Source organism: Esox lucius, chromosome 10, assembly GCF_011004845.1.
Source record: "Esox lucius isolate fEsoLuc1 chromosome 10, fEsoLuc1.pri, whole genome shotgun sequence".
Classification (NCBI taxonomy): Eukaryota; Metazoa; Chordata; class Actinopteri; order Esociformes; family Esocidae; genus Esox; species Esox lucius.
In genome coordinates this window covers 6,228,515-6,254,746 of record NC_047578.1, presented here as the reverse complement: position 1 = coordinate 6,254,746, position 26,232 = coordinate 6,228,515, and the positions used below count along the sequence as shown (strand labels likewise).

The 26,232-nt window shown below is 44.9% G+C and overlaps 2 protein-coding genes across 2 annotated transcripts in view; one reads left to right on the top strand and one right to left on the bottom strand.

The window, feature by feature from the left end:
* Positions 1-26,232, bottom strand: part of bop1 (BOP1 ribosomal biogenesis factor) — a 63,799-nt gene that overhangs the window by 20,166 nt on the left and 17,401 nt on the right. The window lies entirely within an intron of this gene.
* On the top strand, positions 16,294-23,098 carry scxa (scleraxis bHLH transcription factor a). Its single transcript, XM_010891557.3, has 2 exons — positions 16,294-17,138; positions 22,367-23,098. Exons 1-2 carry the CDS (start codon positions 16,551-16,553, stop codon positions 22,403-22,405), a joined length of 627 nt encoding a protein of 208 aa, XP_010889859.1. The 5' UTR covers positions 16,294-16,550; the 3' UTR covers positions 22,406-23,098.

Genomic DNA, 26,232 nt, shown 5'->3' with positions numbered 1-26,232 from the left:
CACATAATCATTTTTTAAAACAATCCATTATTCAACCCAGTCTCAGTCAGTAATTAGCGTTATTAGCATCGTACAAATTAGTGAATGGAAACCGTATGTACCCCTATCCCAAAGCTGCATTGCAAGCGTAAAACTACTCTAAAACACTCCAAACTAATACATGTTGTGCTGTTTACCTCAAAGAATATGACAATGTTGTATTCTTTGAAATAAAGTATATTACTCTTTTTCAAATAAACGGGTACTTCCTGTGTTCGACGTGCACATGCACAAAATAATCTTGTCGCAAATGTTGCATTTCGCTTGTTCACGCACACCTCAATGACATAATTGCCGAAGAACAGATGATGTGTATGGTGGCTATAGGAAATAGTGGGTAGTTAGTTTGAATACAGCCAATTCCTCCGGCTGTTTCGTCAGCTTACTGTTAAAAAAAATAAAAATAATATATATTTATATATACACATACACACATACACACACACATATATATACACATACACATATATATACACATACACATATATATACACATACACATATATATACACATACACATATACACATACACATATACACATACACATACACATATACACATACACATACACATATACACATACACATATATATATACACATACACATATATATACACATACACATATATATACACATACACATATATATACACATACACATATATATACACATACACATATATACATACACATACACACATACACATACACATATACACATACACATACATATATACACATACACATATATATATACATACACATATATATATACATACACATATATATATACACATACACATATATACACATACACATATATATATACACATACACATATATATATACACATACACATATATATATACACATACACATATATATATACACATACACATATATACATACACATACACATATATACATACACATACACATATATACATACACATATATACATACACATACACATATATACACATACATACACATATATACATATACATATACATATACATATACATATACATATACATACACATACACATACACATACACATACACATACACATACACATACACACAGTGCCTTGAAAGTATTCGGCCCCCTTGAACTTTCCAACCTTTTGCCACATTTCAGGCCTCAAACATAAAGATATAAAACTGTAATTTTTTTGTGAAGAATCAAGAACAAGTGGGACACAATTATGAAGTGGAACGAAATTCATTGGATATTTCAAACCTTTTTAACAAATAAAAAACTGAAAAATTGGGCGTGCAAAATTATTCAGCCCCTTTACTCTCAGTGCAGCAAACTCTCTACAGAAGTTCAGTGAGGATCTCTGAATGATCCAATGTTGACCTAAATGACTAATGATGATAAATAGAATCCACCTGTGTGTAATCAAGTCTCCGCATAAATGCACCCGTTCTGTGATAGTCTCAGAGGTCCGTTTAAAGCGCAGAGAGCATCATAAAGAACAGGGAACACACCAGGCAGGTCCGATATACTGTTGTCGAGAAGTTTAAAGCCGGATTTGGATACAAAAAGATTTCCCAAGCCTTAACATTTCCCAAGCCTTAACCTTAAACAAGGAGCACTGTGCAAGCGATAATATTGAAATGGAAGGAGTATCAGACCACTGCAAATCTACGAAGGCCCGGCCTTCCCTCTAAACTTTCAGCTCATACAAGGAGAAGACTGATCAGAGATGCAGCCAAGAGGCCCATGATCACTCTGGATGAACTGCAGAGATCTACAGCTGAGGTGGGAGACTCTGTCCATAGGGCAACAATCAGTCGTATACTGCACAAATCTGGCCTTTATGGAAGAGTGGCAAGAAGAAAGCCATTTCTTAAACATATCCATGAAAAGTCTCATTTAAAGTTTGCCACAAGCCACCTGGGAGACACACCAAACATGTGGAAGAAGGTGCTCTGGTCAGATGAAACCAAAATAGAACTTTTTGGCAACAATGCAAAACGTTATGTTTGGCGTAAAAGCAACACAGCTCATCACCCTGAACACACCATCCCCACTGTCAAACATGGTGGTGGCAGCATCATGGTTTGGGCCTGCTTTTCTTCAGCAGGGACAGGGAAGATGGTTAAAATTGATGGGAAGATGGATGGAGCCAAATACAGGACCATTCTGGAAGAAAACCTGATGGAGTCTGCAAAAGACCTGAGACTGGGACGGAGATTTGTCTTCCAACAAGATAATGATCCAAAACATAAAGCAAAATCTACAATAGAATGGTTCACAAATAAACATATCCAGGTGTTAGAATGGCCAAGTCCAGACCTGAATCCAATCGAGAATCTGTGGAAAGAACTGAAAACTGCTGTTCACAAACGCTCTCCATCCCACCTCACTGAGCTCGAGCTGTTTTGCAAGGAGGAATGGGCAAAGATTTCAGTCTCTCAATGTGCAAAACTGATAGAGACATACCCCAAGCGACTTACAGCTGTAATCGCAGCAAAAGGTGGTGCTACAAAGTATTAACTTAAGGGGGCTGAATAATTTTGCATGCCCAATTTTTCAGTTTTTCATTTGTTAAAAAGGTTTGAAATATCCAATAAATTTCGTTCCACTTTATGATTGTGTCCCACTTGTTGTTGATTCTTCACAAAAAATTACAGTTATATATCTTTATGTTTGAAGCCTGAAATGTGGCAAAAGGTCGGAAAGTTCAAGGGGGCCTAATACTTTCGCAAGGCACTGTATATATTTATTTATTTATTTTTAATCGATGCTAACCGCGATAGATTACTGAATGGTTTGAAGTGTTTGAGTAGTTTTCCACTTGCAATGCAGGTTTGCGATAGCAGTACGAACCGCATCCATTAATGAATTTGGACGATGCTAATAACGCAAAGTACATACAGGGAAACCAGAAAAGAAAGCAGAGTTCAGCTGATCCCACGAGAGGCAGTTTTTTCAACCAATACGCCATAGAGCCATACATTCTCTGCGTGTCGGTATAGCAACTCGACATTAGATCATTTTGTCACGCATTAACATCACACCAAGTTTGAATATTTTGCTAGACACCATTAAGCATTGTGTTAAACTGACTAATGTTTCTTAAGTTTACCTGCACCACAAATAGCATTTGCAACATATCTTAACAGTTTTTTTAGGCTAACTACAACGTAGCTACTGAAGGTAGTAGTTTGTGTACTAGGAACAAATCCTAATGCATAATTTGTTTTGACTGTGACAAGATTCGAACGTGGGACCTCATGTTTGGTAGTCCGCGTCTCTAAACACTAAGCTATTTATCAAGGGGTAGTAAGTCACTCACTCACTCATTAAGAGAGGCATTAATGTGCCTTCTGGAGTATCAAACATTGAGGAAAAATTTGCATTTTGGATGAACTATCCCTTTAAACAACACTTAGAATACAGAGTAACAAAACGCAACTGCAATTAACTAATTTACAGTGGAATACGGCGGTGGTCTTGCAACCAATAATTCTTCTTGACTGAGGCGACTATGTGCTCAGTAAGGTAAGGTGACCGTGATAGGCCGTTGTAATTTGGTTTTGTAGAAAGACAAATTAATGCCTTCCTTTTGCATGACATTCCTTGGAAAATCTGCCTGTGCAGTTCAGTTTGTGGTGGCGTTGATAGGGGAAATTCTTGTTTAACTTTATCCTTCTGGCAGAGGGCAGCACTAAAAAAAACAAAGGGAATCCTACAGAATTTTTTTTTGGGCTAATCGAAATACTTTCAATTGACAGACAGGTGACAGCAAATAACATTTATAAATTATTAGAAAATTCACAGGTTAGGTCTAAACACAGTTACCACCCTAACTGTAAATAGTGACCACACTTTTGCGACAACATTGAACTTTTTTAGTTTTACAATGTCTTTTTCACTGATCTGTTTTTGGTTAGAATATATTATTAAATCGAGAAAAACAGTTGGACGGGACATTAACTTAATTCCAGCCTTTGTCTAAACAAAATCTGTATTTTCAATAAGAGGGTGCAGACTTCTAGTATTCACTGCAGATGGATGGTTCCTAACCTCTTCAGAAAATGATTGATTTCCCTGGGAAGAAACATGATTCAATTCTGTCATCCCTCTAATAGGCTGTGAAAAAATCTTTGCAGATTTAAACATATTTCATGCAATTATATTTGCAGATTTAAAACATATTTCAACTATATATTTTGCCCGGGAAGCACCAGCTTAGATTAAAATTACAGCAGGATGAGGTGTGTGTGCGCTATCCTACAAGGATAATAAAACAAGGATAATTGGTGGGACATTTTTTCCAGACCCTATAAGGTTAAAGGCTATTTTCGGCTTAGGCTAAAAGCTACAACTGGGGTACAGTGTTTGGGGTTAGGTTAAGGAAAATATGATTGTGAGTGGGACTATTTTCTATGGTTCTTACAAAGATAGAAAATCTTAAGTGAGCGTGTGGGTGTTTGTGTTTTGATTGATTAACCGTAGAGAATGAGGTGCGTGTCCGATTCAACTCCCCAGGAGTTTGGGTGTTTGTCTGATCTGGATTAACACCAGTGGACAAGGAGACTTCTCTGTTGCATTCTTGACTAAATCCCAGGGTTCCTTCCTTTTAGTCAGGCTGTCAGACAGAAATGACATCACTAATGTACCCATTATTCCTCCTAGGCAGAGAAGAAAAACGGAAAACCCTCCATATTGCTCACTCACTCACAACCACTTATTTAAATGTGGACTATAGCCTGAGTGTGTCTAGACAAGGGAGGGGGGGGGGCAGACTGCCTCATTGCTACCAAATGCATCAAAGTGCTCAAATGAGCCTTTACTCTTAACGCTTGCTAGAGCTTTCCACAGAGGGAGCATGGATCCAAGCCACAGAAGGGCTCAAAGGATTAACACACAACAACAAGAACCCAGGCAAAACACTTTTTTTTTTAAACAGAATTTGAAGTGTTACCAAGACATGGGCCAGAACCAAGGGTCATGATCAAACGTGTCAACCTTATGGTTAGCCGCGCATTCAAGAACAGCTGGGCTGGTCCGCACTTTCCATAGTCATCTGTACTTTCTGAAGTGTAAACCATTGGCAAAGGACTTACTTTGACTACATTTATTACACACCCAAGCCCTTCACAAACGTGTTATAACAGGTCCTGACTGCATTGTTAAAAGGTTAAAGACATTTCTAATAACAGTGGGTTTACGCACTCAGTGGTCATGTTATGAGGGGCACCCATCCAGTATTAGGTAGGAGCCCTCTTAAGCCACCTAAACTGCCGGAATTCTTCACGCCATTGGATTTTACAAGGCACTGAAAACATTCCTGAGGGATTGTGGGCCATGCTGACTGAAAAGCATCACGCAGTTTCACGTTGCGAACCTCCCGAACCGCCGCGTCCCAAATGTGAGCTGTGCGGACGGTGCAGGACACCGGTTTGTGGAACTGGCTCGAGACAACTGCCGGCTCGGTGACACGGCATATTTCCCCACTGGAAGTGTCTGTTTAAAGCCAGGAGGACTGTTTCCATGAACGGATGCATATGGTCAGGCTCAATCGGTATTAAGGGGGGCCTGCGGTGTTCCCCCCAGGCCATTACACACCCGCCGGCCCCTCCCGCCGAAACCAGGGATTCACACGGTCAAATTCGCACACACGCCGTCAGCATGTTGCGGCGGCAGAAATTGTGGATTTCTCCGGAATGCTTTCCCTGCGACGGAATGACACTGGCTTCGGTCTCGTTCTCTTTGCCATGGAAACACGTGCGGGTCTAAGAAGAACTGTGATCACCTGGGAAAGGAGGACTGAAAGGGCTCCGGAATGGCTGCTGGTTCAGACGGCCCGTCCCTCCACTCCCATGGTGAGGGGGTGTGTGTACAGGTCTTTCAGCAGAAGAGTGAGACACTGTGTCACAGGAGAATTATTCAGCTCCAGTAAGCGGTGACTCACTCGAATCAGCAAACCACAAACACGTCTGCGCCTGTTCATTCCGAACAGGAGATGGTCACTGAACGTCTACTTTACACAACCTCGGGTTCTAACTTTCCCCAAAGTTCATAGGGTTTCCAGAAATCCTGGTTGGAGGACTCCTAATTCAACACTCATTCTCCTCTAGATGGACCAGTCTGTTACTCCAGCACCAGTCTTCTTAATTCACCGAAGTCCGAAGACCACCCAAGGTCTATGGACAATGATGACACGGAGGTAAGAGGGACCGCGTGTAGTTCTGCAACAGGGCCACATCACAAGACCGAGGAGAATTCCCCGAAACCAGCACAACTCACTAGCCTCTGGCCCCCCCTTTAGTCGGGCTATAGCCACAGGGGACCACTAGTCTGGAAGTTGGTTATGAACCAAGGAGCCACATTCCAGGAAATGTAGCATTCCCAGCACGCCAGCGAAGCTCAATTCTGGAAGAAAAACAACAACAAAAAAAGGGAAACTTCTTGAAAATAGCTCGCTAAAAATACTGTGACTGGGCTGTGGGTAAAGCAGATGAACACTGGGCACACAATAGTTCCCGCTTGACATCACTACCTCCCGACGACCCAATTCAAAGGGCGTCCGTCTCTCCCTCTGATGCAGCTCACTGCAGTGGAGCAGAGGAGCCAGCAATCGAGCAGTCTGCGTAATGACAGATGCTTCTGCTGGTCCCTGAAGGAAATGTCCAAGGCTTCTCCCAGGAGAGGGGGGGGGGGGTGGGGGGCAGTTCAAGAGGAAGGGAAAGAGAGGGATAAGGATGGACGTTCCACCCCCGTCCGTCTCTCCACCCGTTCGCACCCTCCCTGGTCTCCCCCCTGTGAGAGGATGTAGCCGTGTAGCAACATCAGGTTTACCCATAAGCCTCCCTCTGATCTGACGGATTTCCTCTAACATGGTCAAAGCCCTCTGGACTGTCTGTCCGTCTCAGCCTTAGACACGGGGACAACATGGAAACATGGCCGCTCGCTGCTTTACAGGGGAAGTACAGAGGAAAAACCTGGTAGCAATTAAGGTTAGGTGCCTTGCTCAGGGACAGAATGTGCCGACAGACATTGCCATGGCCGTAGATTGGATTTTTTATGTAGCCGGGACTGGGACTCATTCTAGCAATCTTTGGGTTACTGGTCGTATGTTGTAGCCACTAGGTTACCCACCGCACAAGTTGAGGCTTTCTAGATAACATGTTAGCTGTAACTAATGGGGGAAATAAAATAGCACTAAGCCAATTGATCGATTCGCACACGCAGTTGTAGTTTATAACAGTTCTGGCTCAGCGGAGCGTGCTAACTTTGAAACTCCAGTGGAACCCAACTGACCCTGTCAACAAGTTCTCAAGCCCAACCCAGCGGCCATGGTCTAGAACTGCAGGACCAGCAGACGTGATGGTTCCCCAGATGTGGGGGGAGTGGGGGGTGGTGGGGGTTTGGGGCATTGTGATAGCCCAGGTATGATTGATGTCCTGAGAACCAAATGATTCCATGACAGTTTGTCAGGCTAAGCTGCTTTCCCGAATTAACACGTCTTAAAGAGGGGGACTGGGCAGAGGGGCCCCGTATGAAAGGCAAGAGGAATCAGGACCAGACCCCTGGCTCGCTAATGCTTTCACCAGCTGACAAGCGGGGCGGACTGGTGCCGGGCGGATGTGCCGGTTTGTGCCGCAGGTTCTGCGGTCCGGGTCCACGGTGCCTGTACAAGCCCAGAGATCTATTAGTAAAGTGTGTTTGATATGTCAGACATTTATGGATGTGTCTGCCCACCGCAAGCCGGGACGAGGGCAGCATACAGCACCTGTATATCTCTATCACCCACCCACACACACTGAGGGGGGAAGGCAGTCCTTCCTGGGAACAGGAGTAGGAGAGACTGCATTGGAACAGTTCACATGACAAAATTGCGCAAGTCACACCTATACAGAGTTTACGGCAGGTAGGTCTAGAGAAGGAGCAGTGGAACGCTTTTGTACAAGATTCCTGAACAACACAATGCGTTTAAATATTTGCGGAACTGCAGTGAATCTGTTGGTATTTTTATTTACTCTCCATTTTGGCCAGGATGTGTTTTTCTCAGTGAGAGAGACAGCTGGCAGGATGAACACACAGTAGAGAAGAAAAGTATTATTTTTAAAGACATCAATAAGATATGGATTTTAAAGGTAAACATGTCAACTAACAGATGTACGGACGTAATGGCCGACGTTCGCTTACTGAGAAATACTACAACACAAACCTCCAAAGAGCAAAAGAAATCCTGCGACAACAGCATTACTCATCCACATTACCCTACCAAGACCAAAGGATTAATTAGAAAAACGCAATAAAATGTTCAAAGAAATTTAAATAAAAAAGCTAGATTATAAATCACTTCCGGGATGGTAGCTGGCATTCCTGGTCCTCCCACGTCCATTGGCCAGGGCTATCCCGTCTGCCCTCATCTCAATCACATCTGATCACACACCCTCCCGGTCCTCCCACGTCCATTGGCCAGGGCTATCCCGTCTGCCCTCATCTCAATCACATCTGATCACACACCCTCCCGGTCCTCCCACGTCCATTGGCCAGGGCTATCCCGTCTGCCCTCATCTCAATCACATCTGATCACACACCCTCCCGGTCCTCCCACGTCCATTGGCCAGGGCTATCCCGTCTGCCCTCATCTCAATCACATCTGATCACACACCCTCCCGGTCCTCCCACGTCCATTGGCCAGGGCTATCCCGTCTGCCCTCATCTCAATCACATCTGATCACACACCCTCCCAGTCCTCCCACGTCCATTGGCCAGGGCTGTTCCGTCTGCCCTCATCTCAATCACATCTGATCACACACCCTCCCGGTCCTCCCACGTCCATTGGCCAGGGCTATCCCGTCTGCCCTCATCTCAATCACATCTGATCACACACCCTCCCAGTCCTCCCACGTCCATTGGCCAGGGCTATCCCGTCTGCCCTCATCTCAATCACATCTGATCACACGCCCTCCCGGTCCTCCCACGTCCATTGGCCAGGGCTGTTCCGTCTGCCCTCATCTCAATCACATCTGATCACACGCCCTCCCGGTCCTCCCACGTCCATTGGCCAGGGCTGTTCCGTCTGCCCTCATCTCAATCACATCTGATCACACGCCCTCCCGGTCCTCCAACGTCCATTGGCCAGGGCTGTTCCGTCTGCCCTCATCTCAATCACATCTGATCACACACCCTCCTGGTCCTCTCCACCACGCTGCACCGGCCAGATGGAAAAGCAACCACACATTTCTGCTCGTTCTCTTTTCCATGACTGTGACACAACTTTAAAACTTTAATGGAAGGGGAAGGATTTCTTCAAAATCCAAACCAACTGTTCAAAACGGTCACAAATGTCCCCTTCTTTTTACTTTAACATGCATGTCAGACCCGGCTACTGTGGTCCTCCGACCGTCCTGTCCCCACCTTGACAGTGTCTGTGACCGCGTTATGCCATTCAGGGCAATGTGAACGGGCCTTGAACGCATTCCCTACATACTGGAGTCTCCTCAGTCTGCCTCGCTGTTCTGGCATTAACAGGGTTCTGTTCCTCAACAGCCGAAATCTGAATCCATCGTGACCATGACTATTTCACTGTGAATACTCACTGTGAGTACTGTGAATGACAGTCAGTGGACTCAGACTAGACCGGTGGTTCCCAATCAGGGGTACTAGGACCCCTGGAGGTACTTGGCCATTCCACAGGGGCTACTTGAGAAAACGAATGACAACATAGGGTTACTAGTAAAATTATCACGAGGGGGTACTTGAGGGGTACTCCAAGCTGAGCAAAATTCTGTTGGTGGTACGGTAACGAAAAAAGATCGGGAACCACTGGACCACACGGTCACAAATGTCCCTTCTAATGACTGCAGGGTTGGAACAAATCGGTGTCTGAGAGACTCACTTTAATGGACGTGTTGGAGTGTCACTAATACGTGGTGATCGTCTCTTTACTGGCATGGTTTCAGGAGTCTATTCCACACATAGAAAAAAGTTACTTTTAACATTTAAGTAATCCAACAGACGCTCTTTTTCACAGACACAGTAGTGAGTGTACACATTTTCATACGGGCTCCCCGCACAGGAATCGAACCCAGAACTCGGGCGGCGCATTATGAGTTTGCGGGTGCAAGCACTTTCAATGATTTAATGGGGGCAAATTGTGCTGTACTACAGGAAACAGGAATGAGCAATAGAGGAGTACAGAGCTCTGAAGTCTGCAACATTTTATTAAATGTATTGAAAGCCCTGACATTCCCAGGTTTGATTTATAATTGTGTCTGCGGCCTTCATGCTTTCTTATTTATTTCTGGTACCGAAGTGTACCTAATCATTCTTGCCCTGTTAGGCTGACTGGCTTGTTCAGTTCACCTGATGACACACACACACACACACACACACACACACACACACACACACACACACACACACACACACACACACACACACACACACACACACACACACACACACACACACACACACACACACACACACACACACACACACACACACACACACACACACACACACACACACACACACACACACACACACACACACACACACACACACACACACACGATGAAGATCTGAATCCATAGTTACTTGGTGTAGCTACTCTGATGCATGGAGATAATGGTTGGTTGGATCCAACTGCCTGGACACAGATGAAGCCTCCTCTTGAACTGAAAAGCTCCATTAAAAGTTCCCCGAAGTGGGTGTCAGTTGGAGCTGGGCTCAATTAAACTGGCGTTGGCCAGCCTCTGGCTAGATGAATCCCTCAGCGGGCACGGCAGGCGAGCGACGAGTCATGTGCAGACACAGCAGCCGGCCGCAGCCTCGCCTCTCCCCGCAAATGTAGGTTTGCATTTCCCTTTAATGGGATCATTTATAATACCAGTAATCTTTAACCCGCTGAAGGAATCCAACCACCCCTGAAACACTTTCCACACAGCCCATCCAAAACAGGATGATGCGCCCTGCCGAAAGAATGCGCGTGAATATGAGAGAGAGAGAGAGAGAGAGACAGACACAGACAGACATGTACATGCGCACGCACACAGAAAGACACACAGAGGGAGAGAGACAGAGAGAAACAGAGAGAGAAATAGGGACAGAGGGAGAGAGACAGAGAGAAACAGAGAGAGAAATAGGGACAGAGGGAGAGAGACAGAGAGAATTGCGTGTGAGGAAGCATGTGTGTGTGGCGTCTGTGAGTGACAGCAGCACGCAGTCCATTAGAGTGGCCTTTTTACGGCCAGCAGAAACAGCTTGGTGGAATATAAATTGGAAAATGACCATGGAATAATATCCCAAACCCAAGAAGCCTGCATGAATAATATGTGAAAATCAACACAGGCACAGAACACTTCAGGGGGAAAGATTTTCACATTACTACTACTTCAGGTCCATTTAAAGTCCTGTTTCAACAGCAAGCAAAATCCTTCTGGTAACTGATACAAATGCAGCCCTATGGAGAGGAGAACAATGATGTTAAAAGAATCACAAAGTTTTTCTCCGACGGATCTGTTGCCTCCACTAGATCCTTGACCGAGCCTGTCGTCAGAGCTTTGCAAGTCAGTCACATCAAGATATTTCGGAGGGGGAAAATTATTTAATTGAAGAAACATTTCAAAACGTGGGCGTGTAGAAGCCAGCCTAAGCCTCTGGTTTAAGATCCAGTTGATTGACCAAGAGTGTCAGGGTGTTCCATGTGTTAGAGAAGCAAACGCACCCAGACAATCAGGTCCAAATGTGGTCCCCTAGAATTCCTCTCCGTCTCTCATATTACCACACCTTTGGACTGAGGGAACTCAGCAGTGATGCCCTGGTTCACTTTGTATTTCCAGCCTGTTTATAAGCTTCATGCACTGAAAATGTACCCAAGAGAAAACACACCATAAAAAAAATGTATAAAAAAAACGAAAAAGGGTAAGAAAAGAACACTTTAACGACGGAAAAGTCGGAGTAGGAGCAATTTCAAACCCGAGAACAAAAGGTCCAACCTAATTGCATTTTTACTTTTTTGTTTCCCGGGGTTTGAACTTACCTCCTCCCCATTGAATAAATGAATTGAAGTCATGGTTTGTTGTGGCCCTTACAGGTTCTCTACCGTCCTGTACTCTGAACCGGTTTAGAAGTGCAGCTGCACTGGCCGATCGATGGTCTGGGTTACATTAGGATCAGTAGTGAGGCAGAGCCATGTGGCTGAAAGTGATACAGCGCGGGCCATTTCCTCAGCTCCTCTGGCCAGTCCAGACAGAAACACCCACAGGTCCAGCAGCCCACATGACAGACAGAGTGGGAGAGAGAGAAAGAGAGAGAGAGTGTGAGCGTGCAGAGGGAGTGAGCACGGGGAATAAGAAAGCCCATGGCACCGGGCAGCTCGGGCTACCCAGACACCCCACCCTCCCGGGCGGGTTGCAGCCAGCTGTAGCCAGGCACTGGGGACGGGACTCTGCCCTGAGACAAACCCATGCGAGGGGGCTGGTTGTCTGGTTAGAGGGAGTGAGGGAAGAGCGATCAGTGGAAGGGGTGTGTGTGTGTGTGTGTGTGTGTGTGTGTGTGTGGGGGGGGGGGTTATGGAGGTTGAGAAAGTGCTTTCCACAGATGGGGGACTGGATTAGATGTGGAACAGTGGAGGAGGTTCTGAGGAGCTAATGGCTGTCAGATGGCCGTGTGCATTTCCCCGTTAAGACGGAAGGAAGGAGTGGGCGGGCCAAGCTGTGACAGGGAGATAATAGGCGTCCTCATTTGTTACTCTGCATGTCAGTGTTTATGAGGTAACAAAACGAGACATCTGAAGAAGAGGTCCTAAGTAGGGCTGAAGAGACACTTAATGAATGCTGTCATGTTATGACCTGATTCCTTCCATTGTAAATCGACTGCTGCCAGAGAAATGGCCCTCTCTCAGTGGTAGAGTGAGGGCATGGGGGCATTAGCTCAACCCCAAGAGATTCACAGGTGGTATTTGTCAAAAGAGAAACTCGGGTCGCTCATGAACTGGATCGTTTATTACAGACGACTACAGCAGTGCAACAAGATGCATTTGATTGGCCTCGCCATTTTAAAAGCAGTATTAATACAGAGGATAAAAAGATGCGTTCGGTATTAAGAATGGTGCCCTGGTCTATCGTAAAATCACAAAAAAATGTAAGCTGGAAAATCGGGATTGAAAAACGATTTAAGCTGTTGGTTGTTTGGAGTCCCAATGTGAGAGATAGCACTACATAGCACTGGCAATAAAATAAAATTAGAAGGGGAAGAAATAAACACAATAAAAACACCTAAATCTATATGGAATAAGACCAACACTACTTCAGCAACTCTGGGAAAATGTATACTTTTCAGTCTGCTGAGAGCATCATGAAAACGCCTGCTGCTAAACCCATCCCCTTTTAAAATTGGTTTCACAAGGAAATAAAAAAGCGAAAATCAGACAACTCAACGACTTCATTCCAATTGCTTTGACCAAGAAGACAGGAAAAATCCATTTGGAAGAAGATAATTAGAGGACATATTATGAGGACAACACCACTGGCACAGTGTACAAGTTCACTAATGATTTAGCTCTACTTTACTATGTTTTTTTGTCTTGTAAAAATACATAAGAAGTAGAACCCAGCTCTGCTGATTTCAGAGATTAAATCTTGAAACATGTTACATTTCTAGGGGTCTTATTAAAATAATATTTAAATTTGATGGTTATAAAGTGGTTGGGTAGACTAATATTGGATAGTTATAAAGTGGTAGATTAGAGTTATATTGAATGGTTGTAAAGAGGTAGGAAAGATTTATTGAATGGCTATAAAGTAGGATAGATTTATATTAAATGATTATAAAGAGGTAGGACGGATTTATATTTAATTATTATAAAGAGGTAGGACAGATCTATGTTGGATCGTATAATGAGGTAGGATATATTTATATTGAATTGTTATAAAGAGGTAGGACAGATCTATGTTGGATGGTATAATGTGGTAGGATAATTTTATAGTGAATGGTTGTAAAGAGGTAGGACGGATTGATATTGAACGGTATAATGAGGTAGGATATATCGAATGTTTAGTAGGACACAAAACCACTGACGGACGTTACATCAAACTATGTCACCAAAGCAGCAGAAGATGAGCAGAAAAATACAAAGGTTAAGCCGCCATTTCTCCCTGGAAACGACTGGTCCTGTTCGGGCCAGCAGGCCTGTGTGTCTCCAAGTCACATCATTAGGAAGGTGCAGGCTTGGTTGGCCAGACGAGGGAGGGAACCAGACTGCACTTACGTGGATTTACTGCATCCCCAGAACCAGCACGGCTTTGGGATTCAGGGCTTTTTTCTTAACCATCATTATTAAATGCAATCTTAAAACCATCAATTTGCGCAGAATCGGTAAGACAGACACATAGCGAAACCACATCATTAAACAGGGCAATCAGACTGGACCTGATCTGACATACTGGTATGTAGAATTATTATTATAAAGTGGCATTTTATGCATTATTCGAGAGGAAAGTGGTGAACGGAAGAGGTTTTTTGCTGAAAGAGCCGTGGGCACGACTCGAACCCATGCCACGGGAGTACATGAGGCTGGAGGCAGTGGCTCAGATTGCTGGACCATCATAGGAGAAATCTCTTTGTATTCAGAATTAATGTGTTGTTTCTAATATATTTTATTTGCAATTATTTCCAAGCATTAGGAAGCATTCTATGTATCATTTCACCAGTAAAATTGTAGCAGTCAGATTCGTTTAACCGATACAGTTCGACAATACCCCTGGGAAAGTGCTAGAAGTTAGCGGGCAGATGGGCACATGGAAAGATAATGTTATGTAACAAACATTCTCAATACCAAGGAGAATTACCCTGCCAACCCGTACAAGCTCTCCTGTCAACAGGCGAACCTCAGGTGCAGAACTGTGGATGATCCGGAATCTTCATGGTAGAAGAGCAATTGGTTTATTGCTTGTCTGGTGTCGGCAAATCAGCGTCAATGGAATCCAGCGCTAGCGTTTCCCGGGCCAGCGAGAACTGGCGCGCGACAGCTCAGCAGACTTTCATCCAAGTGTCTTCGATGCTTTCGCTTCCAACAACAACAACAACAACAACAGGTAGAAACTGACATCAGTCATATTTGGACAAACCTAACCGCGAGCCTTGAGAACTTTGCCCACTGGCCTTTCTGCCACGGGATGATTCAGAGACAAACAGGTGTGCTAGCCTAGCTACCTGACTTATGGTCCTTTGACCGGCTTTTGTTTCTTTTTGCTTTACACAGCATGACTAAAGCGATCCAGTCCCAGGCTAAGAGAGGAACACATAAGCGAGAGACAACTCACTCATTCCCCAGAGCGGCGGAACCAATGCAGACACGGTGACAGCATCAGTCCTGTGGGGGGTGAAACCTCCAGGAGAGTCCCACTCTGTCATGGGTAGGGAAGGACTGGTGGGGTGACAGAGGGAGGTGAGTGATGATACCTAGTCCGGCTGTAAGTAAAAGCGTTACCTCCCAGCTTGACTCCACCGGGGTTAAGTTAGGGGTTGTGCCTGAAATTTTGGGATAAGAAAGAGAGAGAGAAAAGGGGTTCTCACTTTGAACCGCTGACATTTAATCCTTCTTGAACTTTGCAGGAGTTTTACAGGCCTCTCATGAGAAGCTCTGTGTGTGTGTGTGTGTGTGTGTGTGTGTGTGTGTGTGTGTGTGTGTGTGTGTGTGTGTGTGCACGAGCCTGTGTGCATATCGACCTCTCACACGCAATATATCAATAATTGAGACAGCCCAGAGCAGCGAGTCTTCAAATAAAACTCCTTTCACACGCTGGTTTCCGGAAGCTGCTTTTCAGGGCTTTTCCCAAAAAGATCCAGCATTGGAAGGGCTGAATAAGGAAGCCATTGGTAGCAGATAGTAGATCCACATTGTACCGGACTCCAAGTCACACCAATTTACCACAGCCAGCTGGGAGATTTGCATTAAGAGTGAGGGAGGGAGAGAGGGAGAAAGGAGGGAGGGAGGGAGAGGGGGTAGCCCCAGACACTCCCACTGGCTATAAAGCCTGACCATACTGAAACGCTCAGACAGAAACCACACGTGGATCTGAGCACTGGGAGAAACACAGAGGGAGAGAAGGAGACTAAGGGAGAGAAAGCGCGAGGGACCGACGCGGAGCAGAGTTGAGCGAAACGTGCAGACGTGGATCTAAGTTGGAGAACACCCGAAAGGGGGACAGAAACAGACTCCTGTACGGAGCAGAACACTGAGTGGACACTGCGCTTCCACGTCCCACAGGTTTCCCACCAAAGGAAAAAGAAAGTCAAAACTCCAAATGGGACTTTAATGACGGAGGAGCCCACGATACCGGATTGGAGTGCATTGGAGGCTAAGGGGTTAGCCAGAGATCCTGAGGTAACAGTTCAGTTTTCACTGTTTGTTTACTAAACCACCTATGCATGTGTGACCAGCCAAAGGAAGTCCAGGTGCCACTGTAGTAAACAAAGCCCAGACAAAGAGCAAGCTGATTGGTGGAATTCCAGAGCGTGGTGACTGTGACAATGTCCTACGCCATGGTCCGGCCGGCACCTAGCCGCTACCTGTACGCCGACATCTCAATGCTGTCTGAGGACGAGGAGAACGGCAGCGAGAGCTCCGGCTCTGACGACCGCTCGTTCCGCCTGGACGCCGGCGGCTACGACATCAAGGTCGGGGGACGCAAGCGAAAGCCGGGCAGCGCCGGAGCGGGGCGCCTCGGAGGGGGTCCGCCTCCGCCGCCCCTCTCTCAGGACGGCTCGGTCTCACCGGGGAGCGGGCTGCCGCGGCAACGCAACGCCGCCAACGCGAGGGAGCGGGACCGCACCAACAGTGTCAACACGGCCTTCACCGCCCTGAGAACCCTCATCCCCACGGAGCCGGCCGACAGGAAGCTGTCCAAGATCGAGACACTGCGGCTGGCGTCCAGCTACATATCCCACCTGGGCAACGTGCTGCTGGTGGGCGAGACGTGCGGGGACGGGCAACCCTGCCACGGTGGAGCGCCATCCACTGCCCACTACCTCCACCACCACGGCTCCCCGGCCCGGGACACAGAGAACTCCCAGCCCAAGCAGATCTGCACCTTCTGCCTCAGCAACCAGAGGAAAATGGTGAGTCGGGTGTTGGCTGTTATAGAGATGTCCTGTCTGTGTGCACCAAGTGTCAGTTCAGTACACGATTACTAAAAAAAATTAAATGGTACGTGACTCCATCATGTAGCAAAGTGGTGTCCAACTACCAGATGTTTTGCTTAAGTGTCAAGGTGAATGGCTCCTTCCTATGTGAAAGCTTTCAAATGCAAGCGCATAGAAAACAAATAATGTTTTACACTTCCCACATGCAACGTAAATGTTTCTTGCGAAGCGAATAAAGAGAATCTTAGTCAAAGGATGAATATTTAGTCAAAGAGCATCCCCTCAGGACTCAGACAGCCTGGGACACATAAGTTGGCTCAGTAGCCAAGCATCAACTAAGCCTCCGAAAAGTAAGAGCCTAATCCACAACTCTCAGAAACAATTCTGTCAGACATCTCAATTTGCTCCCAGCATTCGGTAGCACTCCTCTGTCTCTTTGGTCTGAGTGACTGAACCAAAGCCAACTAACAAAATCAACAAAGAGCTGTCGAAGTGAATTCAATCTCTCCCCCTCTTGTTCTGTTCTTAGAATTTGCCAGGGTGAATTTGCTGATGGAGCAAGCATAATGCTGCATTAAAAATGAAACTGTAAATCACGCTTCGGCCATGAGCAATGCAATAACAGAAAACCAAAAAACGAGGGGGGGGGGGGGACTGCAATTTCAACTCACAAGAGCAAAGCCGCTTTCAAAACTGAAATATACCAGGTGCCCAAAACAATTAGAGTCAACCATGACACTGGAACATTTCTGGTTAAGTATATCACAACCACAATATGTATTCTACCCTCAGAAAACTTGAAGCCCGTCCAAAAAAGCACAGAGGGAAAATCCTGCAGTCAACAATGCATTCAGAACTGCATGTGCCTTAAATACCCTGTTCAAATCAATCGAATGTACATCATAACGCCTGTTTTACAGCAGCAGTTTTCAGAAAATGCTTCTACAGATAGCCCCAATAAAAACCACACTGAGCAAACAATAAGATGTTGGAAGCACCGTGGCTAGGAACAAAAATAAACCAAGGAAGTAGGGTTTCGGGGTTGGCCAGGCATCTTCCAGCTGTGCCGGGTGGAGATTATGGACTTTGGAGGCCAAATAATTCAACAAGATTTTCAGACGTTCAGATTATCTGCTTTTCACATACAGGCATAAAAAAAAATTGCAGTGGTTGTAGAGGGTGCAAAATGTCAAATGACAATTTTTTTTATGTCAGTTCTCTCTTGACTAACTTTTCATAGACGTTAGGAACTGAAGGCAAAGATTGCAGCGGAAGCAGGTGGTCTGTGGGCAGCGACAGCAGGAGTAATCAAGCCAAATCTAGACGTTCAACCGCTAAAATGACAAACACCTCAGACTCATATCACTTCAATAATTATTACTTTAAGGTAATAGTGGAGATCCTGGAAATGGATCTGCTGTGTCTCTCAACCCAACAGTAAGCCGCCTGGAGCAGTCACACAGATCCTGTTTTACCTGAGGTTCTTCCTAGGGCTCCACCTAATAGCACTGCCCACCTCATTCAGAATGACAGCATCGCAAAACCACTGGCTCCCTAAACAAATGTGGACATTACAATGATGATTTGTCAACACCATCAGCCCACTAGATGTCATCAGCCCGTGTCCTGAGCAGCAAGGCACAGCCATTATCCACAGTGCCATGAAATTATTAACCATCTATATAAAACAAATATATATTAAAGACTGTAGTCTCCACATTATATCTTGGAACAAATCTAACCCCCCCATTAATAATATTTGGATCAACCTTGTCATATAGCATAGCCAAGGAGCAAATAAATCCATCCACCAAACAAATTAAAGTAAAAGCTAATCAGTCACCTAATAATTCTCTGCAGACACCATTCAATTTATTCGCTGCTACAAAGGCTCTTTTTGATTTTAAATTAGGGGGAACCAAAAAGGGAGGAGCCACAATATAATGTATAAGAAATCTAACGGACAACATTTGCAGAGGGGAAGCAATCTGTATTCGTCCACTTCATTGATTTCAGTGAGGCAGAATAAACCTGCAAATTAGATAATGGCTGTTTAAGTGTTTTCTCCTGAATTAAAGGGCTGCCTATAGGAGGCTCGAGCCGGGACGATATTCAAAACAGATTGGGCCCTGCTTTGTAGTGGAGGCTTTAAGAGGCAAAGCGACCCACTCCAAAACCGCACGGTTCTCTTTACCCGTACTTAGCGCTCATTACTCTGTGAAAAGCACTGCTTGGCCAAGGATCATTTCTTTATTGTTTCTAAAGAAAGAGAAAAATAAAGAGGAAACACATTGAGGTACTCTACTGTAAAACCCATGTCAAAATGGATGGAAGGATTTGTTGCCAAAGAGTTACCTAATTCAGACACAGGACAAATTGAGGACAGGATGATTGAAAAGTACAACAGCTCAAAGTTGTTGATCTAGATCATTTAAAATCATTCTGAAGTGTAACAAAAATTATTAAAGGCACTATCAATAAATTACCATACTATTATGACATCAGCAGTTCAATTAGTGTTTTTAGTACTTAATCAACCATTCAAAGTGCTCTCAGTGAGCTCTTCTATAACCAAGACCTATTACTTACTGGATGAGTAGTCATATCAAACATTTCATCGCATTTCAATTTTTTTACTGCCACTAAAAGCCTTATGTGTGAACACACAAACACACACACACACGTCACCAACAGACGGGCGAACTTAAGTGTGTGATCTTATCAGAAAAAGTTTTCCAGTCCAAGACAACACCCATCTGGCTCACATTAACCTGGCTTGTGCTGAGTGGAATATATCATTTTCTACGTAAGACAGACATTTTATGCTTATACACACCCACACACTCACCATGACTATTCTGACCATCATGAAACATTTTCCATCTTCCATTCATATTGACAGCAAATCAATTGTGTAAAACTACACTTCAACTATAGCCCCCACAATTAGGCTGATATAAAACAGACACAGGACAGAAATGTACTAAAATTGAGGCTGTTTTTCCCCCCTGCGTGCGCTCTCTCTCTCTCTGTGTGTCTCTGTGTGTGTGTGTGTGTGTGTGTGTCATTGGGGGCTGTGAAGCCCAGGCCATTAGAAAAGGAGCATTATTTCTCCCTAATAGCTCTAGCAGGTGAAGACAGGGGTTATAAAGGATGGCAGGGGGATAGAACACGCGCACGCACACGCTATGGACGGTACGCCAGCCGGTGTGGAGGAGCGCTGGGGGGGGAGGACTTGGCGAGCATCCTATCCCCTGCGTACCGGGGGTAGCCCGACGGATTACTAATTGAGCAGGGCCAGCCTCGGAGCCCAGCCCCAAGGCTGGCCTAGCAGCCTGAGCTCAGATTTACTGTAATTATCTCGAGTTCATTAGGCACACATGGAAGTTATTAGTGCCGCGCTTTTCCCTGCGACGGCCGCCTATCAGTGTGAACATGTAACACATTATGGAATGACCCGGTGTGACCCACATGGTAGGCCGAGAAGTGGGCCAGAATGGGAAAAACAACTCGGTTGAATGTTGGTAAACTGCAAGCCGGCCTACATTAGTATTCTCGAACTGTAAAATAAGCCCTAGCCGTGAGATTTAAAAAGATAAAACGCTTCCACTCACTCAGTCACACACCCACAAACACCTGTCCAACAAGTTACTCGGTCATTCACACAACATGGCACCCGACAGACAAAACAGAAGGTTCCAGAACCCACGCTAAGAAAAGTTTGATGAAACAGAAGTTATGGGGGCTGTGTTTAATAACCCAACCAGATGAATTATATGTTAGGGCTTGAGTTACTCGTCTGACAATCCCCCCACCCCCACCCCCACACACCCACACCCACACCCACACCCACACACACACACACACACACCCACCCACACACACACCCACACACACACCCACACACACACACACACACACACACCCACACCCACACCCACACCCACACCCACACCCACACCCACACCCACACCCACACCCACACCCACACCCACACCCACACCCACACCCACACACACACACACACACACACACACACACACACACACACCCACACACACACCCACACACACACCCACACACACACCCACACACACACACACACACACACACACACACACACACACACACACACACACACACACACACACACACACACACACACACACACACACACACACACACACACACACACACACACACACACACACACACACACACACACACACACAGTGTAAGCAGCTGACAAGTGCCTCCATTGTAATCTTGAACCAATCTGCCAACGTTACCTGTCAGGCCGAGACCAACCCAAATATTGACCTATAGAATGATGTCTGAGGTGAAAGCTAAGGGAAGAGGGGGTGGGCCAACCGATCAGCTTCTGTGTTGGCGAAAATGTAACGTCCGTGTCAATTGTGTTCAGTAAAACAACAGAGCCTCGCCATGTAATCAGGCACTGTGTAAGCAAGTGGTGAAAGTCTGGAAGTAAATAAGCAAGTTTAAAAATAGGTAGAATCAACCCTATACATCTTAACAACGTGTTATACAGGATATGAAAAACAAATGTTCAACAGAAATCCTATTAGTTGGATGTAAGAGACCCCCAGAGCAGACAAATTTGAGAATTTAAAGTGGCACAGAAAAATAAACCAAAAGAAAATAAATAAAAAGTTCCTGGCCCGTTTTTTTCAAATGAGACTGTCTGACCTCATCAATCCGAGACAAGTGTTTTGACTGCCAGCACGCCGGGGCCTGCCCACGTCTGCTGTAGCGGTGGAAACGAAGGCATTCCACGGTTTGGTCTCAAGTTCCCGGGGAGCAAAACGTGAGCCAGGTGTGTTAAAGCTACCACTGCCAGTCCGTGTAAGGCGAGCGTCCCCATGGGCGGGCAACGGCCAACTGTCCCAGAGGGGCAGCCATCATGTGCCCGTAGTCCCTGCAGCCCCGGCACGCAGCGCCCACAGACCAGGGGACCAGTGGCCAATATCAACCCGCTCAGCGGGGGCTGGAACACAACCCGACCTGACTGACATGAACGAGCCACATGCTCAAAATGCGTTAAGACATTTTACAGAGACAGAATAAAACAATTTATTTCCTTGATTTTTCTGTGTAATTTACCTGTGATAGTTTAAACACTAAAAGTGCTTTTTGACAGTGAATAGAATACTATGAATGTTAAAACTTTTTCTTCTATTTTGCAGAGTAAAGACAGAGACAGAAAAACTGCTCTAAGAAGTTAATATCTGGAGGACGACAAGGGGAAGAAACGGACTTGATGAGCACAGCATGTGGGAGCAGAAGTGTGGACCAAAAACTTGACATGCTTAAGGTGTACATAAATATACATCTGTATTTAATTATATTCAAAAAGAAAAACTATTCAAAACTGAGATGCTAAGTTCAATTTGGGAAGCCGTAATCATTTTTGAAATGGAAGAGAATGTGGGACATCTTGGAAAGTGGACGCATGCCCTGACTTAAAGCAGAGAACCAGAAAATACATTTCTACTAGTCTAAATATCCTTCCCCACTTCTCCAATCCATGACCCCCCCCCAAGACAAGAAGAGAACACCAGAAATGGGACTTATCTTTTCTTAACCTTTTCGTCCACATACATACACTGATAGGTTTAAACTTCAGAACCTCTGCACCACACACAGTCTGCAAGGACCAGGATGAGCCACAGTGGAAATAGAAGAGCTGCGTTACGAAAAGACTTAAAAAAGACAAACGCATTCAATACTGGAACTCACAGAGGACTGGATTGGGCGACTTGACAGAGAGTGACCAAACCCAACACACAACACAGCTTTCACTCAAAACCTAACTGGGTTTTAATTTCGTTGCATTTCTACCCTAAAGGACAACTGCCTTTCTCATGAATATCAGACAAACGGTTTGGGCTTATACAAATGTCATTTGATGTGTTTTACCTTAACATTTGTAAGATTGTGTTAAAATTCATATAAATAAATAAGCCTATGACCTTATTAAGTTTATTTCAAGCTTTGAATTTTACACAAATTAATTATTATTGCTTACAATTATAAGTGCTTACAATTTCTATTTTTTTAAAGAACCTAAGGGTTATGAATGAGCAATTCCTTTCAGTTCAGCTGCAGAGGGCTTGGTGGTGTTACTGCAATGTACTCTATAAAACAGCGTTAGATGTGAACCGAAACACCAATTGGGTCAAACGTATAAGCTATAATTGCTACAATGCAAAAACAGGGTCGCTTGATGACTTTCGAGCTACATGGCTGTCTGTCCCACACCTCACTACTCACGCACACAGCTGTCCACTCACACCCTGATTATACTGGAGATACGACAGAAAGAAAAAAGCCCAGACACTGAACGCCGTCAACTGGGAAAATAAATGTCCATGAACTCAAACAAAAGGAGAGTTGCGTGTAGAATTGGCTGATTTGAGCAGCGCTCTCGTGGGGTACGGCGCGTAAATTCGGTAGCCGACTCCCAACACACAGAGGACTTCAAGGATAGGGTCCGTGGCAGGTGGCGTCAGTCGTGGCTGAATTTGGGGGCCTTTTAAGGGTCAGCTGTGTGTCTCAGTGGGGCGGATTGAGTCTGAAGGGGAAAGCACTCCTGGCTGACTGCAGTGGCCCCCACACCGGCCCCCCATCAGCCACCACACTGCCCCCCACCAGCTCCCACACAGGCCCCCTATCAGCTCCCCATCAGCTCCCACACCACCCCCCCCATCAGCCCCTACACCACCCCCGCCTTCTCCCGTTTTTTTTCTTTCTTCTTGCTCTCAGAGCTTCGTCCACCTCTCCCTGACCTCCAGGTCATCCCCCGCTCCCTCCACTCTTTCACCCCGCCAGCGCAGGCCCCTGCTGGGGCACGGCCTGACGGTCGGCCCCTACTGTCACTCTCTCCCATCAGCCATCACAGGCAGTGGTGAAAAACCAAATGTGGAAATGTTCACGACCGCTGGGAGCAAAGCTAGCTGCTGTCTTTCCTTTCATTCATGACAATCTGGAAGAACCCACTAACCTCCAGCGTGCGCGCGCACGCACGCACGCACTTCTACCAGGGAAAAAAATAATACTTTTAATGTCAAAATGTTAAGGCCTATGTACGTTAAATGGTAGGTATTCTTTTGCAAAGCAACTAACGACTTGGTTAGACAAAAAGTATTTCAAGACATACTCAGGACGTTCGTTAAAAGCAGACTTTGACCTTACAAGCGTTCACATCTTCCAGTTCATTATGGAAGGCCACTTCAGAAGCACACATGGTGGCACCAACACCAAAATGGACTACTTGAGGGTTTAAAGCGCACACTTGCAGCCACTACACTTCCATGGAAAACGGTATCTGTTCCTGTTCCCCATTTCCAGCCGTGGAGGTGTGTGCTCATTTACAGAGAGGCTGTGTGAGAGAGTACGGATGGACCTTCCTCACGGTCACAGTTAGTCTGAGTGTGTAGATGTGTTGATGGCCCTGAGCGGTCTGTTCAGGCAGCTGTCACACAGTGTGGCCAAATCAGTAGTTCACATCAAGGCATGCAACCAGAAAGGATTAATATAGACCCCAAATACATGACAGAAGCTGGGTGGATCCAGTCCCTAAGGGCCATGACCACATGAAACTACCGACCGCAGGCAGCTCAAACCAGGAATTAAACCAGACATACTTGCTTCTTATTATATCATTACAATCACGCAAGTACTTTGAATGTAAGAAGGTGATGTATATTAACATGGTGCATGTATTATACATGTCAATCCATAGTGTATCATCATCATCATCATTAATATATTAACATATACGTGTTACGTATACTCACTGGCCACTTTATTAGGTACACCTGCTCGTTAACACCAACAGCTAAACAGGATATCATCTGGCCGTAAGTTAACATATAAAGACTGCAGACACGGGCAAGAGGTTTAGTTGTCGATTTTTAGTGCCCGCTGTGTGTTACCGTTACCTGAGAAACAACTAACCTTCTGGGATGTTTACATGGAAAACCTCCAGCGAGTGTCAGGTCTGTGGGTGAAAACACCTTGTTAACGAAACAGGTAAGAGGAGAGTTGCCAGACTCTCAGAGACTGACAGAAAGGCCACAGACACTGAAATAACCACTCTTTACAACAGTGGTGTGCAGAAAGCCATCTCTGAACACAAAGTACATTGGCATAATAACATTAACACTTGTCTGCCAGTATAAACAATGCATCCGTTGACAATACCTTTGCTGTTCCTTGGCAAAAATGCTAAAATATGTAAACACCCTAATAACAACAAAGCAAGCATGTTTAAAAAGAGTAGGCTTTGTACAGTAAAATACAAATCAAATTTTCATATCCATGGTTTTCAATGAGCAAAGCTCAAATCAACGGCCGATATAACTAGCCACATCAAAAAAGACTTGATTATACCACAGCTTTATATTCAGCTACAGTTGGCAAAAACAGAAACTTTAACACACATTTACCAAAAGAAACAGCTATGAATTCATGCTCTCTCAACTCTCCACTAAATCTGGTTGCTTTATGAAGGAAGTCACAGTTTGTTTTAATACATGTTTAGAAGGTACCTTGAATAACAGCATTACACTGTATAGCTTATACATTATACAGTGTAATGTTGGCCACATATTTCAATAGTTAATTCCACCAGCATGGTTTTACATTAAGCAAGGGCTCAAATCATTTGCCGTTAAAACGACAGTAACTAGCCATATGTAAAAAGAGTTGACTATCTATTTTACAGCAGCCACATATCTCAATATTTATCTTATTCTGTAAAGCACTTTGTGACCACTGCTGTTGTAAAAAGGGCTTTATAAATACATTTGATTGATTGATTGATTATTACCGGTAATCAGGCTAAAATAAGCAGAAATTCACATTGTTTGATTAGCATGAAGCTAGTCACAAATCAATAGAATTAACTTATTTCCCATGTTGGTCTTGTAAAACTGCTGTTGCCCAAATGCAATGAGTGAACAAATTCTTCAAATCAGTATTGAATGCATTTCACCAGAAGGGTTAAAAAAGAATCCTATAATATCCAGTCAACATGGTCTTTCAAATC

Bases quoted from the DNA above. Each gene is read 5' to 3' on its own strand.
- scxa (XM_010891557.3), top strand. From the start codon at position 16,551: ATGTCCTACGCCATGGTCCGGCCGGCACCTAGCCGCTACCTGTACGCC. The intron at 17,139-22,366 runs GTGAGTCGGGTG...TCTATTTTGCAG, and splicing joins TCAGCAACCAGAGGAAAATG to AGTAAAGACAGAGACAGAAA.